This window comes from Photinus pyralis, unplaced genomic scaffold (genome assembly GCF_008802855.1).
Source record: "Photinus pyralis isolate 1611_PpyrPB1 unplaced genomic scaffold, Ppyr1.3 Ppyr1.4_LG1, whole genome shotgun sequence".
Classification (NCBI taxonomy): domain Eukaryota; kingdom Metazoa; phylum Arthropoda; class Insecta; order Coleoptera; family Lampyridae; genus Photinus; species Photinus pyralis.
In genome coordinates this window covers 266,285-283,523 of record NW_022170249.1, presented here as the reverse complement: position 1 = coordinate 283,523, position 17,239 = coordinate 266,285, and the positions used below count along the sequence as shown (strand labels likewise).

Below are 17,239 nucleotides of genomic sequence, written 5' to 3'. Positions count from 1 at the left end.
TTTCAATGAACGTTTCGGCATGCGTGTTTCATACTATTTTTTCTACGAAAGTGAAAAATTCTTCTCTAGAAATTAGAAATTTCAACTAGCCAAATAACGACAAAAAATCGTATAGTCTGATCGTAGTTGGATGTTTCAATTGTAAATGATCCAGTAAGCCGGTTGCCATGACAAAACATAATTGTTTGAAAAATCGTAAATTTAAGTCAAACAATTTGTGGCGTAGTGAAGAAGTGTTAAGATAGATTTTGACGAAACTGAAGATGAAGAAGGTATGTGCACCCCGCCGGACGTTGCGGAAATGGCTAATGCGGTTTCGCATGAATTGCTACCCCAAAAGTCTAAGCAGCGTTTTGGAAAGGAGCGTTTTCATAAGAGAACAAATCGCTAAGTTTTTGAGGGAAGCGCCTGATGAAACATTTGTAATGATGAAGGTTTGTGAATTTCTTATTGTATTTTTAAATCATAAATAAGCATAATTTAATTACAGGTTGCTCTCGTCCTTGGAGTGGCTGGAGCTTGCCGTCGCGTCGGAGCGAACGTTGTAAAATGACTGTAACGGATTTCACAGAACAAGATGCAATTTTATTGATACCTAACGATTCCTGACTCCAAGAATCATGTCCCAAGAACGTTTTCTGTAGCAGAAGGCAAAGAAAATTCTACCATTGTGTGTCTTATATAACGAACCTGTGAATAAAGCAATACAATTACAAAGAGTTACTTCGCATATGTTTATTAGCGTGTAGAAAATGCGTGCAGAAATAGTTCTTTGTGTACCAAGGCCGTAAAAGTGATCTTTTTTGGCCGAAGCTGCTGTTTGTGGCCGAGGCGGTAGCCGAGGCCGCAATTCAGATGAGGCCTAACAAATCACTTTTGGCCAAGGTGCACACAACATTTTTTAGGCGATCATCAAAAAAGAATTCAAAAATTTGCTCATAAACATATTTTTTCTGAAAATCATAGTTATCTTAGACAATTAAAAACAAAGCATTTCCTGTCATATGTAATAAATTATAATTAGCATCTTTCCGTGTGTTTTGTGCGTATCAAAATGGGTGATAGCGACAGTTCAGATACCTACCCAAAATGAAATTTTGGAAGCTGCAAGCGTTGCGACCCTATGTCATATATGATATAAGAGCAGGAGTTTGAGAGTAAAAGTACAATCGCAACTTCCTCCGCTGCACAAGATTTTAATAATGTCAAATGCAATACGTTCTTCGTAACTGTGGCTTCCAAGACCTTATAGTTAACATGCTGTACAATTATTAGAAACCTGATTACCTACTTTTGATGGTAGGTATAGGTAGCTACTTGTGTTTTCGGTTAATTGCTGGTGATTCTTCGTATAATAATATAAGCAACAACATCTTCCTCATGTTTTGGTTCTACACTTCAAAAAGGTCTGCAAGCAGCAAAGATTGAAACGTCAAACTATAATTTTAAATGTGAACATTGTGATTATGCAAAATGGTGTGAAACATTCCTACAAGTCCGAAAATGAAAAAAACGCACGTGGATGGCCCAATCCTTGATGGGGCGAGACCAGATAGACGCTTTGTATCAAACAGATTACTGTTTCTCAAACATCAGTTTCAAATAAGTACAGTTTGACAGATGTGTACAATAAAGTAAAGTTTGACAGAAGCGTAAAATAAAGTGAAACTTTATGGCCGCAAAAGCGACCATAAAATCAACGTTTTTGTGATGATAGCCTAAAAATATTTTTGCCGCACTAGTGTTTCAAAGACCTGTTTTCACAATCAATTTACCTACAAAAACAATCGTGTTTCTACACTTTCGTAGAAAAAAATTATTTCCACATTAAAATCAAAGGGCACAATACAATTTCAGAATCATTTGTTGGACGATTAAAAAAAATTTAAAACAAACTTTACAGCTACTAATTCATTTTTTAGATACATCAATATGACGCTGGTCATAAGGCAGCGTTGCGTCTTAGGCTCTACGGAGAAAACGGCGACGAAAACCACGGCGGGAGAATTAAAATCAAATCCTTATACTCGCTACGGAAACTACGTTCCTCATTCCATACCGGGATCTTGCTCCTACTGGTGGAAAAAGGCCCAAGAGTTATATGCGATCACCCAATCCATGGATCGCAAACCAGACTACTTCCTTACCTTCACCCAGTGCGACGACTGGCCCGAAATCCAACGCGTCGTTCGGCAGGGAGTGGGAGCGGTTTGCGAAGCGTGCCCAGGGTGTTCGGCAGGTAACTTCGGACCAGTTAAATATCCGATCGAGTGTGCGTTGGCTTTTCAAAAGCGATTTTTGGCTTGGAAGAGACAACACGTGAAGTCGATTGGCGAGTTTGGTGAGGTCGAGGGCTATTGGTTCCGTCGCGAGTATCAGAAGCGCGGCGCGGTCCATATTCACGGCGTGCTGTGGATCAAGAAGGAAACGCGCCGTCCCAACGTGGTTTGTGCCGAAATGCCCCGAGGTCCCCTTGCAAACTTGAGCGTCCTTCGCGAACTGGTAGGTCGGTACCAGAAACACAGTCATTATCCCGACAGATGTTACAAAATTGGAAGAAGGACTGTCAAGAATTGCAAATACGGGTTTCCGGCTTCGCTGCAAAATGAAAAATCCGTCGATCCTGCGGGACTACGCGTCCTTTATGTACGACGTTGTCAGGAAGACGCGGACATAGTCCCGTACAGCCTCTCGCAGCTTACCGTTATGCGTTCGCATTGCAACGCGCAGGAAGTGAGCGACGAAGGCTGGCTCGCGTATTTAGCTAAGTACATATCGAAGCCTGAACCCGCATCGCACATTAAACGCGTAACGTCTACGCACGAGATGGGACACGTCGAACGATACCTAACGCATCGCGTCGTGGGAGCGGCCGATTTTGTGCTTCAACATTCGGCGGCCTTTTCAAATTTTGAAGTAATTTATTTGCCCGTAAATTTTTCTTGCAAGGCCAGGGTGTTGAAACGCCGCAAGCGCCTCCCAGTCGACGATCGTTCGGACGACGTGTTTTACGACGACAAATTTGAGAAGTATCTGTCGCGACCGCGTGATCTGTCGGCGCTAACGTACGGCGAATATTTCAAGTATTTCCACCATCGTGCGTCGGCAAGAAACATGGAGGATGGGCCAGGTCTCGAAGAGTCGTCGTCGGGAACATCTGACCGCGAGGATGTTGAGAAGGTATCGGTGCGAGAGAGCGCAAACGTACTAAGGGATGAAAAAGAAAGTAGTTCGGCGCGGAAAGCCGGCGGTCATTATGTATCCCTTTTTGCTACCGTACGGCGACTCACTCAACCGATACCTACTTAACCCATTTATGCCCATTGTACTCGCTTGAGTACACCTGTTTTTTAGCACTGAGGCGGAATCTATGGGTTAATAATGGAAAGTATAATTGCAGAATCCTGATCCTTGCAGTTTCTGCATAAATTCTGACAACAATTTTGCCGCTTTTTTCATTCTAGGTTACGATAATAGCCACTTACAGAGACACGTGCATCCGGTTTTGTGTGTTGAATCGTGACAATAACAGAATACTGTTCAAATTTATAGTTTATTGTTAAATTTTGAAATTTTTTTGTTTTGAATATTATAAACAAAGGTGTAAAAACAAGATTCTGCGGTTAGGTAAGTGAAAGCTTTATTACATCCGATTTTATGTTGGGGTAAACATGGGTGTACTCGATTGAGTACAATGGGCAAATGCAGGATACATTTTCGGTTATTTTCTTCCTATAAAGTGTTCACTTTCAGGCATTCTTTTATGATGGAACAAGTAAATACGATTTCCGCTTCATCTTTTTATGGAAAAAGGTTCGCAACACTAGCGTCTGCAGAAGATGCTATAGCAAATACAAAATTCCCAAACTCAGAAATTGATGTGGTAATTATTCCACCAGAACCCGATTACCAAACTGACGAAGAGGAGTTTGACGAAGACGATTTGGTTACAGCTAGTCTTCCCCAAGATGTTCCGGGAGAAATTGAAATAGCGATGGAGGATGATAGCGATGAAGAATATAACATGCCACTATCTCAGGTTTGTACTACACTATCAAAAAAACCAAAAATAAGTCAGCCCAAGTGGAGTAGCGAACCAGTGGATTTGAAAATGACATCCGCTAATGGCTACTCTATTCGTTTGGAAAAAGTACGAGAACAATTGTCTAGCTGTAATGTCATTCAAATTTTTGAAAAACTGTTTGATGAACAAGTTGTCAATCTCCTAGTAGAACAAACCAATAAATACGCCACTGCCAGCAATAATCACAGCTTTCAAGTTACTGGTGAAGAAATCAAGATTTTTGTAGGTGTGCTTCTTTTTAGTGGTTACCATAAGTTACCTCGTGCCCGTTTATATTGGTGTCTGGACGAAGATGTGAATGTGCCATTTGTTTCGAATTGTATCGGTAGAAATAGGTTTGAGGAGATAAAAAAATATATACACTTGGCAGATAACACACAGATTGACAGAAGTGATAAAATGTACAAAGTACGACCATTGATGAATTTACTAAATAATAAGTTCCAACAGTTCGGGATTTTTCACGAATGTTTGTCGATTGATGAAGCTATGGTGCGATATTTTGGACACCATTCTGCAAAGCAGTTCATCAAAGGTAAACCAGTACGCTTCGGCTATAAAGACTGGATGCTATGTAGCTCCAGTGGTTATTGTTATGCCTTTGACACCTACTGTGGTGCTAAGCCAACAAATAGTGAGGTTGAAATTCCGAGGTCTACACTTCCCCTGGGATCGCAGGTGGTAATTGATCTTTTAAAAGTTCTCAAAGAACCTACTGATCACATCGTGTTTTTTGATAATTATTTCACTAGTTACGACCTGCTCACTACTTTGAGAGGAAACGGTGTACGAGCTACCGGAACAGTGCGAGAGAACCGTACAAAAACATACTTATTAAGTAAAGCGTTCTATTCTGTCGAAGAGTTTCTGCTTTGCGATATGAAAAACTTTTCCATGTAATTATTAAGCATGTATAATATTTTAGATTTTTCCATTGTTTTGACGAATGTAAGTTTCTTTTGTTAACTATGCATGAAATAAATATTATTATTATTATTATTATTATTATTATTATTATTATTAAAAAAGTGTCCTATTCTTCCTTCCGCTCAGATGAAAAAAAAAGACCGCGATAATTTCGATTATCGTTACGATAAAGAAAATTCTCTGCTTTTCGTGAGATGGCATGACAATAGCGTCGTTACAATGGCGACCAATTACGACGGCATTGAACCAATGTCACAAGTAAAAAGATGGTCGTCAAAGAAAAAGGAAAAGATATCAGTACCCCAACCGAAGCTTTTTCAGACATACAATGCATTCATGGGAGGGGTGGATCTTTTAGATCAGTCAGTCAACGGTTACCGTGTTGCGATACATGGCAAAAAGTGGTGGTGGGTTCTTTTCACCCACATGATAAACGTCACTGTTGTCAACGCATGGAGACTATACCAACTCGCTTTCCCACAAGACCCTATGGACTTGCTATTATTTCAACGAAATGTTACCCGTCATTACCTACGGTCTTATAACAAGTCAATTCAAAGAAGATCAACTTCAAGTCGACCATCCGGTTCATTACCTAGGAGTTTACTGGACGATCCAACAGGCCACTTTCCCAAAAAATTGTCGAATCAACTACGTTGTAGCGTATGTCACAGCAGAATTAGATGGGCTTGTGAGAAGTGTAATGTTACTCTTTGTATTGAGAGAGACTGTTTCAAGATATTTCACACGCGGAAATAATTCTTGTCATATCGACTGACTTTTTAAATACATATTTTTTTTGTTGATTTTTATTCTATATGTGCCCGATGTACTCATTTGAGTACACCATTTTTTTTCTTACGTTTTAGGGAAATAAGTTCAAAATAAAGCATAAATGACAAAAACAAACTGTATTTGACAAGATTCAATCATAAATAATTATTTTAATCTTTCACAAGCTTGGTGGGCATTAATGGGTTAAGTTCCTTCTAGTATCGGTCGCGTACGATCGGCGCACTTACGAACGCGTTCGTGCGATGGAAGCTGACACTCCCGCGTTGCTCGACGAAGTGAAAGCGCACGGACTGTGGGACGAGAAAAATCTTGTTTTAACTTTTTTAACAAATGCCGATTTGCAAGGCTTCACTATTGATAAATTAAAAGAATTTGCGGACAATTTGGATCGTAACAATTATTTTCGCGGTGCCGAGATTGACGCGTTCCTCAAAACTGTCGAGGATCGCGTCAAGGAGTTCCCCGAATACGAACGTGCCGATGTAGAAATCGATGACGTCCCTAATCTTTGCGATTATGGGGTAAAATCGTTATCCTTCTACCGCGACACGTTCACCGAGGAACAACGGACAATTTTCAAAATTATCGTCTCGTCCCTCGAATCCGAGCGCCAGACTCTGTTTACTGTGGTCGGGGAAGCCGGCACCGGAAAGAGTCATTTAATTAAAGGTTTAATTTCTTATATGCTGGAGTCCTTGTCTAGTCGCGTTTTTACGGTTCTTGCGCCAACGGGGGCTGCGGCCCAACTACTTAAGGGACAAACAATTCACTCGTTCTTCAAGTTCGACACATCATTTAGGTCTTTTTTAAAACCCCAAACTGTAGAGGCGGATTTCGTTAAAAAGGTCTCTCTGCTCATAATTGACGAGATGAGTATGATTGACATTGGTCTTTTTAATGCCGTGGACGTAACTCTTCATCGGTTCGCGGGTCTCGAACATTTACAAATGTCCTTTGGGGGAAAATCTATAGTCATGTTTGGAGATTTTTGTCAGCTGCCCCCGATAGGTAAACCTTTCGTATGTTCCGCCCTGTTCCGTAAGTTTGACGTCCTCCAGTTGAAGGGTGTAGTTCGTCAGTCAGAAATTGAATTCCAACGCGTCCTCTCGAAGGTTCGCGTCGGCTGCGTCGACGAGGAAGTCCGAGATTTCCTCGCGTCGCGACTCATTCCCGAGGGCACATTGGATTATTCCGAAATTGTGCGCGATAACGTGACGGTGATCGTTTCTCGCAGAGTAGCACGTAAAGCTATAAACAGGGAGTGTTTGAAGACGGTGCCCGGAGATGAGAGACTGTACGTGGCCAAAGATGCGTCGCACGGAGTCGAAGCTTTGACGGAGGCGCAACGCTTGCGCTTCAAGGAAGTAAAAAGCAAGCCGATGAAAAATCTTCGCCTCAAGAAGGGCGCCAAAGTGGTGGTCACACGTAACATTAATTTGAGAAGCGGTCTGGTCAACGGGCGCCTGTTCTCAATCGACGGAATGGGTGACGACTATCTAGTACTGATCGCTACCGATAACGCCGCCGAAAAGCATGTGCTTTGTCGGCATAACCAAACCTACGCGGGCTACGGCAATCCGGGATTTTTTGTACGAAATCAATTTCCCGTGGAGCTGGCGTACGCCGCTGCCGTTCATAGAGTGCAAGGAATTACCCTTGATAAAGTAATCTTGTGCCTCGATCGTCAATTTTTCGAATCCGGACAGGCATACGTGGCGTTAACGAGAGTCCGAAGCGTTCAGGGGCTTCGTTTGACAACGATCACGTTCGATAGAATTTTTCTGTCGGACTTTTACAAACAACTCGTTCGGTGGATCGACGCAAACGACCAAACGAGCCGCCAACGTAACGTTAAAGTCGCCTTTCTGGAGTGGTCCGCCACGAAAAGAAAACTGACGACCGACGACCGAAGCTGCGAATTCACCTCGTGTCCCGGCGAAGAAGGTTAAGGAGTCGAGGGAAATCGTTCCTCCGCCTCCTCCTCCTTCGCCCTCACTCCTCGACATTTCGGCTCAATTTTCTGATTTAGAAATTCTCGATCCCGAAATGCCGGATCCCGATTGTTTCGAGGTTTGCGAGGCGGTACGGTTTTTGCTACATAATTTATTCGACACCCAAATCTTTCCCCACCTGTACGTAGCCGAAGAATTCGATCGGGAAATGGAGAGATTCTACGATTTTCGCGTACTACACGCCGATCTCATCGCACGTTCGCAGGAGATCCCTTTGCGACGGTTTGAACTCCGGCGACAAAATAATGAAACACGTACCGACAGTACCCGAAGCGGTCAAGACGAGATACGTTCCCGTAATGATCCAAGGCGACGGTGACTGTTGGTACTCTTCTTGCGCTCGCGCCATTTACGGGAACGACAGCTATCGCGACGTAATCAGGTTTTCAACTTTGATGGCGATGTTGCAGTCGCCATCTAACTATGATTATTTCAAGACCTACTCTGAAAGGGCGATCGATAACAACAATCGTTTGTTATACGTCATCTTATCGACGGCGACGTCGAATAAAAGATACTATCCCTATACCCTATTGCGACATTATTCGTATATTCGTACTGCACAAGACATATGGGCCGATGCAGTCATGGAATATGCCACGGCCGTCGCAATTGGACGGCCAATTTTTGTTTACGAAGCTCGCACCAGAAATGGTTTTAAATACTACTCTGATCCGAGCGACTTAATTGAAAAGCGGTCCATATGCGTTCAGCACAGTAATGGTCATTTTGAAAATTTAGTTTGTATTTTAAACGATCCGCCTTTGCCGATAGCGGAATATAACGTAGAGAATTATGGCGGAATGATTGGTCTCCATGGAGAAGGTTTTCTATTTCCTTAAGCGAGTCGATCCTTCACCTAAATTTCAAAATTTCATTTTTTTTCGTATTTATTTGAAGGATAGGGATAGTTCGGTTAGTCTCCGGTTGGGTCGTCACGCTTTTTCAAAATTTTACATGGCTCCTTTTTTTAAATTTTGGCTGCGTCTAGGATGTCTTCCGCGCGACTTTATGCTGAGTTCACTGCATCTATGGCTTATGTATCTCGCGTAGATATGGGTCTAGGTGTTTGAGGCTCGTGCGTAATCCGTAGGTTAGGTAGCTTTCGCGTCCTGCGCATACGGTGCACGATTCGCGACAACAGTGCAGTGCGTTTCGATATTTGTAAATCGTGCACCTCGATAGGGCTAGATTTGGACTTTGTCTTTGGACAAAGTTGCGTGCGATTTTGCTTTGTAATGCTGGGCTGCAGAAGCATATCGCACATAGCACGTTATAGGTAAGAAGATTGGACTTTGTTGTTGACCGGCACAAAGTCGCGTACGCGTCTGCGATGCTGACAAGTGATGGCAACTACGGTATGCATTCCGGGCATATGTGGATCGTACACAGCGGTTAGGTAAGGAACATTAGGGCGGACTTTGTTGCAAGGGGTACGCGCAAAGTCGCGTGTCGGTTAGCAATCAGTTGGCCTTCACATAACGTTGTTTGCTTCCCGTTCCCTTTTTTTTCGTTTTAGGTCGTTTGTGCGCAAAATATTTATTGTTAACGCGATGTGTCATAATGCTAATGAGTGTAAATATATATGTGTAAGTATTGCTTTTTTTTAGTTGTTTTGTACAATATAATACATAATTTGTTTCAGCTATCATTCCACTGAGAGGGGGTTTTAGTGAGTAAGAGTGTCACACACCGGACCGTAACGGCCTTTACGTTGCGAACGGCGTCTTGGTATAGCGTACGAAGATGATACATTTGATTGAATTTGTTTTCCTTTTTTTATTATTGCATCACAAAATTTAAAGTAATAGATCGAAATGCGATTACAAATGACTTCTTCTCGGTATCGTGAAGATTTCCCCACACCCACACAAAAAAATCAAAAAAACAGCTTGCGCCAGTTACTTCCACCCCCCCCCCCCCACCTCCCCGCATACCAATACCAAATTTATTTCATTTTTTAATTTTCTTAGAAATAAAATAAAAATTAAACGGGATACAATTCCTGTCAGAAAATGTGAAACGCATACCAATACTAAGCGAGCCGAAGGTGAGTTCGGCATAGCTATGGCTCTCCCGTCGACTCGCCCCACTACGTCGATTATTATCTTTGTAATACAAACTCACACAAAAAATCTTTATGAGGCTAAACGGTATGTGACAGCAAGCAGCTTCGGATATTAAGTTATTTGTAGGTTTCAGAATTTTTTTTAACTTTTTTAAAACACAAATTCAAACAAAAACTAAAAATGAAGCTAGAGTGTGGCACCAAACAGCTTGGGACATTAGGTTACATTGGTAGGTTTAAGAAATTTTTTTTGAACATTTTTAAATTACAAAATCAAACAAAAATTCTTTTACAACCCTTTCCCCAACCAAGTAAAATAACCAGACTTTCGATTTTTAACTCACGTGCCTCGTATACCAATGCCGAGCGAGCCGAAGGCGAGTTCGGCATTACTTTGGCCCTCCCTTAACTTGGGATATTAGGTTATTTGTAGATTTAAGAAATTTTATTTTAACTGCTTTAAATTAGAAATTCAAACAAAAACTAAAAATGAAGCTAAATCGAATGTGACATCAAGCAGCGTTCGACATTAGGTTATTTTGTAGGTTTAGGAATTTTTTTTTAACTTTTTTAAAACACAAATTTAAACAAAACTTCTAAATGAAGCTAAACCGAATGTGACAACAAGCAGCGGTGGAAATTAGGTTATTTGTAGATTTAAGAATTTTTTTTAACTTTTTTCGAAATACAAATTCAAACAAAAATTCTAACTGAAGCTAAACCGAATGTGACACCAACCAGCGGTGGACATTTGTAGATTAAAAATTTTTTTTACACTTTTCAAAATATAAATTCAAACAAAAATTCTTAATAACCCTTTCTCCAACCAAGTAAAATAACTAAAGACTTTCGATTCTTAACACACGCGCCTCGTATACCAATGCCGCGCGAGCCGAAGGCGAGTTCGGCATAACTCTGGCCCTTCCTTAAACTCGTCTCTTTACGTCCACGGTGGCAAACGATATTTACCGACCAAACCCACACTACATTTTGTTTACACCAATGCCGAGTGAGCCGAAGGCGAGTTCGGCATAAGCCAACCGCCGTCCCGAATGTCGGGGTTGATAAACGGTTTCGGTCACAAAATGCGAAGTGCATACCAATGCCGAGCGAGCCGAAGCCGAATTTTCACCAATTGTCATTTGGTATAATGTCAATGGTCTATGCTTGTATGAGGTAGGTGCGCGGATCGAACCCGGGCCGCGCCTTTTTTTATTTACAGTAATTAAAAGATGCAAACATCAAGTTTGTTTTCCGAGCATGCATTGTTTGAACGTTACCGTGGACATGAAGTAAACAAATCGAAAATTTTTTCGTTTGTGTGAATTTATAATATTAGTTGATGTGCAATATTAATATAAAATGGATATCGACGGTGATTTTGATGAAGATTTATTTTGTGTAACACCACTTGAAGTTTTGGAAGCAGTCAATGAAGCTACTCCAAATCTGTTGCCAACTAAATCGAGGGAAAAGTATGAAAATGCTTATCAACGTTTTATGGAATAGGTATAGATCAAGTAAAGGGACTTATTCGTTTTCGGAAAATTTGGTTCTTATGTTAACGCAAAATGTAGACATCACTTCATATAAAAAACTGCGAGCATATTTGAAAAAGCAATCCGTGGGCTACAAAGCAGTCGAAAGTCTTCACCAACGAACAAATCGGAGAATTTATGATCAACGCTCCAGATGATACTTACCTCATGGCTAAAGTAAGATTTTAATTAAAAGGCCTGAAGATTATAACTTAATTTTTTTAGGTTGTGGTAATTTCCGGAATTTATGGCGCCTGTCGGCGAGAGGAGTTATGTAACTTAAAGCTTGTGGACATTGAGGATTTGGATTCACAACTATTGGTGAAGATTCCATGCAACACAGCCAATAAACCACGGTCGTTTATAGTAAACGAGACTTATTTAGGAACATACCGTAAATATGCAACCGTTCGACCATCCAATTTTGAGTGCAATAGGTTTTTCTTCAAATACCATAATGGTAAAAGATTTAAGCAAGTAGCGGGGGTGCACCATCTCCAAAACAAGAATTGTTCAATTAATTATGAAGTAGAGTCAACATTGACTGGACTATGAAATTTGATTGGAAACTGCAATGATTGTAAAGGGTGTGGCATTTTTAACGCACATTTTAAATTTGCCGCCATTTTTGAACTACCGAATGTAAACTCACCAAATTTGGCAACTGTCAAGTTTGATGTTTGACATTATTTTATATTATTATTATTTTTGGGCTGGAGGGGTCATTGGCCCGTATTTTTTTGAAAATGATGCTGGTGTTGCCGTTACCATCAATGGAAACAATTACCGTAACATGTTGACGACTTTTTTTTGGCAAAAACTTGAAGACATGGATGTGCCCAACCTATGGTTTCAACAAGATGGGGCCACATGCCACACGGCACGTGAAACCATGCAGTTATTGCGTGGAAATCGCATAATTTCTCGTTTCAGCGATGTTAACTGGCCTCCAAGATCTTGCGATCTAACCCCATTGGATTTCTTTCTTTGGGGTTTTCTTAAAAGCAAGGTTTATGTGAACAATCCTGAAACCATCGATGCATTGAAGGACGAAATTCGTCGCTGTATTGAGGAGATTGACCCAGAATTATGCGAAAATGTTATGGAAAATTTCAATAAAAGAATGCGGTCTTGCCACCAAGCCAGAGGTGGCCATTTAAATGATGTTATATTCCATACGTAATGTGATGAACACAACTTCAAATTCCAATAAAAATATTTCAATTTCGTAATTATTTAATGTGTTTAATTTCGAATTTAAAATGTGCGTTAAAAATGCCACACCCTTTACTATTAATGTACATATTAATAGAAAATAGACTATGCATTTGTGTGTAACTGTTCTTTTACTTTTTCATGCTCACAAGAGTATAATAATAATAATAATAATAATAATAATGCATTTATTTTCACGTCATAACAACTTAGAAACAAAGACTGAGAGTGTAATAAGGAGACAAATGCATATACCTAAGCTGTATGGTGAAAATCACAGGGGATATTGGTTCAGTCGTTGCAAATAAATGCAAGTTCTGATCTACCACCAATTCCCTGAACAAAATAAGTGAAAGATTGTTCATCGTGCAAAACTGAACTTGTAAACATTTTGCCAATTAACTTAAATTATGGTGTCAGATGATAATTGGATGAAGGATGTCGGTGCAGCGATGTACCTAAAGATTAATTAGTTATATAACAGGTGGTTATATAGTGAAAAGTGTACCTACATATTCTGGGTGAACCCAGACGTGGTAATGTTTGTACGTTTTAATTATTTAAACTGACTGTCTAGCAGATTCTGGCGCATTCTTTTCTTGAAGGTATACAGTGGTAGTGATTTCAGTGGTTCCGAAATAGAGGAATAAATTTTATAAAGGTCATACGTAAAGGATCGTCTAAACAAACTTGTACGATGTATCGGTGGCGTTATTCTGCCTCTAAATCGAATATTAAGATTATGAACGTCAGATCTGAACGTTATTTTATTATACAAGTATGGCGGGGATTTGTCTAGCATTATTTTGTGGTACAAGCATGCCGCATTTAAGAGTCTTCTGTTTGCCATATTGAGCCAAGATAAGTCTTTTACTTTATGTGACACGTGCTGGAACTTCTTTATTCCAAATATTAATCTAATGCAACAGTTCTGAATACGTTGTATTTTGGCCGAAATATTTTGTGTGATACCGGGGCCATAAACTTGGGAACAGTAGTTGAAGTGACTCAGCACTAAGGAATTACAAAGATTTGCTTTTAATGTTTGTGTAAGGTAGTGTCTGTGGGGAAAGATTAATTTAAGGTTGATGATTGCTCGTTGAATGAAATTCATTATTAGTTTCGTATACCTGAAGGTATTATCAACTACTACTCCCAAATTCTTGACTTCATCTGATATGATTATTTGTTGATCACCGATATATAACCTTGAGTGCTCCTTTAGCCTTTCAAGTTTATGTTTGTTGCCAAAAAGTATAGCCATCGATTTTGAGGGGTTGATTACTAATGAATGGTGTAAAGAGCCTGTAGCAAGTGCATTTAGATCACTTTGAATAAGATTTAAAGCTTCAGTGCTATTTTCACTATCAAACGAGTAGAACATTTGTAAATCATCGGCGTACATGTGAACTGAACATGTTTTTACGACGGAAGGTAGGTAGGACGAGTACAAATTGAACAGAAGCGGGGCAAGTATTGACCCTTGTGGGACACCTCTAGTTAGTTTTCGATAAGGAGATGTCGAACCCATTAAATGCACGCATTGCGATCGATCTTTTAAATATGTTTGAATTAGAGCAGTTGCGTTGGGCGATAGGCCAAAAGAACGTAGAATTGAGGTCAGAATGTCATGGTCTACAGTATCAAATGCCTTGCTGAAATCCAGAAGTGTTAGCACAGATACCTTGCCTTGGTCAGTCGCTCTTAATATATCGTCAGTGACATGAAGAATAGCAGTGGCACAGCTATGCCCGGCCCTAAACCCAGATTGGTTTTGTAAGAACCCAGATTGGTTTTGTAAGAAAGCGTGGTTAGTGTTTAAATACGCGCGTAGCTGTGAATCAATGATTTTTTCTAAAATTTTTGACATTACTGGGAGAATACTGATGGGACGAAGATCTTTGTATTCTTTTGGGTTGGGTATTTTTGCAATCGGTATGACAAGTGCTTTTTCCACGCAGTTGGAAATGTGTTAGTATTGATACATTCGTTAATTATATGCGTTAGATAAGGAAGAATTGTAGGACAAAACAATTTCACAATAGTAATGTTTATACCATCCCAACCAGTGCTATTCGTTTTTATCGAGTTAAGCAGCTTCGCAGCCATGCCGGTATCAATCGATGAAAATTCAAAATTTACATACTTATAATCAGCGCTAAAAAGAGGCTCAATTTTAGACAGATCACTTTGAACAGCAGGAATACTATTTATAAAGTAATCATTGATTTGGTTAGCATGTTGTAGAAAAGGAGGTATGACGTTTTTCCTGTCATGAACGATTTTTAGATTTTTAAGTTCCTTCCATAATACTTTGGGGTCCTTATTATTGAGTTTATACTCCAAAAACGCTTTCTTCTCCAGTTTTACCGTTTTGTTCACAAAATTACGCAGAGATTTATAATATTCCCAGTGTGCGGGTGATTGCGATTGTTTGAATTTTTTGTACGCTTTATCCCTTAGCCTCATAAGGTATTTGGTGTTGGATGATAACCATTGTGTGTTAGTTTTCCTGTTGCCCGATACAGTAACTATGGGTGCATGCTTGTTAATAATGTTGAGAATGTTATCATTTAGGTAATTTAGTTTCAGATTTACGTCAGCTATGTAAAAAATATGTTGCCAGGCTACTCTTTGTACATCGGCTCGAAATAAGTCTACATCGAAATTTTTAAAACTTCTAATAGCTCTGCGTTCATGATGACTTATTATTTTGTCTAAAACGAGTTCACAAAATATGGTTTCGTGATCAGCAAATAGCATACCATTTGTACCAGATTTTTTAACTACAATAGGATTTGAAACAATTATGTGGTCTAAAAGCGACGTACCTAAACGTGTGGCCTTTTCGATGATTTGAGTTAAGCCCAGAGTTTCTAGCATGTTTAGATAATATTTAGTTTCAGTTGAGGATTTATTAAGAATATTAATGTTTACATCCCCTACACAAACAAGACTCTCACATGCCAGCAAAGCTTCTAAGCATACCCCTTCCAATTCGTCACAGAATACTTTGTAGTTTTGATTTGGAGGTCTATAAATAACGCCAACTACCACAGACTGAGTACTTGTTTTAATATTTAACCATAAGTGTTCAATTGTGTATTGATTAGAGCCTATAATAGTAAATTTTAATTTATTTTTTATATAAATACAGACTCCACCACCTCTGTTTACCCTATCATGCCTCACCAGATTATAACCAGGAATAGTAATATGCTCATCGCTCACGTCATTCTTCAACCAGCTTTCGCTGATAGCCATTACATCATATTTTTCGACATCCAAAAAACTTTTAAGAACGTGTAACTTTGGCACCAGGGATCTTATGTTTACATGTGCAATACGCATTGCTACAAAAAAATAACAGAATTAGTACAGAATTAATTGGCAATTATACTTAATACAAAAATAATTAACAAAAATACAATTTTGTAGATAAACGATTAACATAAGCAAGATTGTCCACAGACCAAAAATTCGTGCGATCAAACACTGCATCGATTGCATATTTAACAAAGCCAGTTTATTTATTGTTGACAAGAAGATCCAGCTGTTTATTGGTTGTCGCCTTTTTGATACCATTATCCGTCTTTATACAAATTTTCCCATCGGAGGTCCACACTTTCTTGCTACCGTAACGTTTTATAGCTTCCTTTAATATGTATACATATTTTCCCGTACTGTACGGGAATAAAGATTCCCGGACAGTACGGAAATCACCTGCTTTGTGATGACATAAACAAAACAATAATATGCCATTTTTCCGGCTATCGACTAAAAAATACTTTTTATGAAACACAAATTCAAACAACAATTCTAAATGAAGCTAAATAAAATGTGACACCAAAAGCAGCTTTGCACATTAGATTATCTGTAGATTTAGGATTTTTTTCGAAATACAAATTCAAACAAAAATTCTCTCCCCAACCAAGTAAACTAACTAAAGACTTTCGATTCTTACTACACGCGCCTCGTATACCAATGCCGAGCGAGCCGAAGGCGAGTTCGGCATAACTCTGTCCCTCCCTTAGGGTCGTCTCTCTACGTCCACGGTGGCAAACGACATTTGCCAACGGCCAAACATACAGTACATTTTTTTACACCAATGCCGAGCGAGCCGAAGGCGAGTTCGGCATAGCTAGGGCTCTCCCTTAGATTCGTCTCTCTCCGTCCATGGTGGCAAACGACATTTACCAACGGCCAAACATACAGTACATTTTTTTTACACCAATAGGCGAGTTCGGCATAGCTAGGGCTCTCCCTTAGATTCGTCTCTCTACGTCCACGGTGGCAAACGACATTTACCAACGGCCAAACACACAGTACATGTTTTTATACCAATGCCGAGCGAGCCGAAGGCGAGTTCGGCATAGCTAGGGCTCTCCCTTAGATTCGTCTCTACGTCCACGGTGGCAAACGACATTTAAATTTTTGTTTAACTTTTTTGAAATACAAATTTCAACAAACATTTTTAATAACCCTTCCCCCTAACGAAGTAAAATAATCTAGGACTTTCGATTCTTAACACACGCGCCTCGTATACCAATGCCGAGCGAGCCGAAGGCGAGTTCGGCATAAACCAACCGCCGTCCCGAAT

At 39.9% G+C, this 17,239-nt stretch overlaps 1 protein-coding gene across 1 annotated transcript; it reads right to left on the bottom strand.

Moving 5' to 3' along the window:
- Positions 1-14,508: 14,508 nt before the first annotated feature.
- On the bottom strand, positions 14,509-16,277 carry LOC116158740. Its single transcript, XM_031471572.1, has 3 exons — positions 16,113-16,277; positions 15,807-15,992; positions 14,509-15,755 (listed from the first exon to the last, which is right to left on the bottom strand). Exons 1-3 carry the CDS (start codon positions 16,222-16,224, stop codon positions 14,509-14,511), a joined length of 1,545 nt encoding a protein of 514 aa, XP_031327432.1. The 5' UTR covers positions 16,225-16,277.
- Positions 16,278-17,239: the final 962 nt, after the last annotated feature.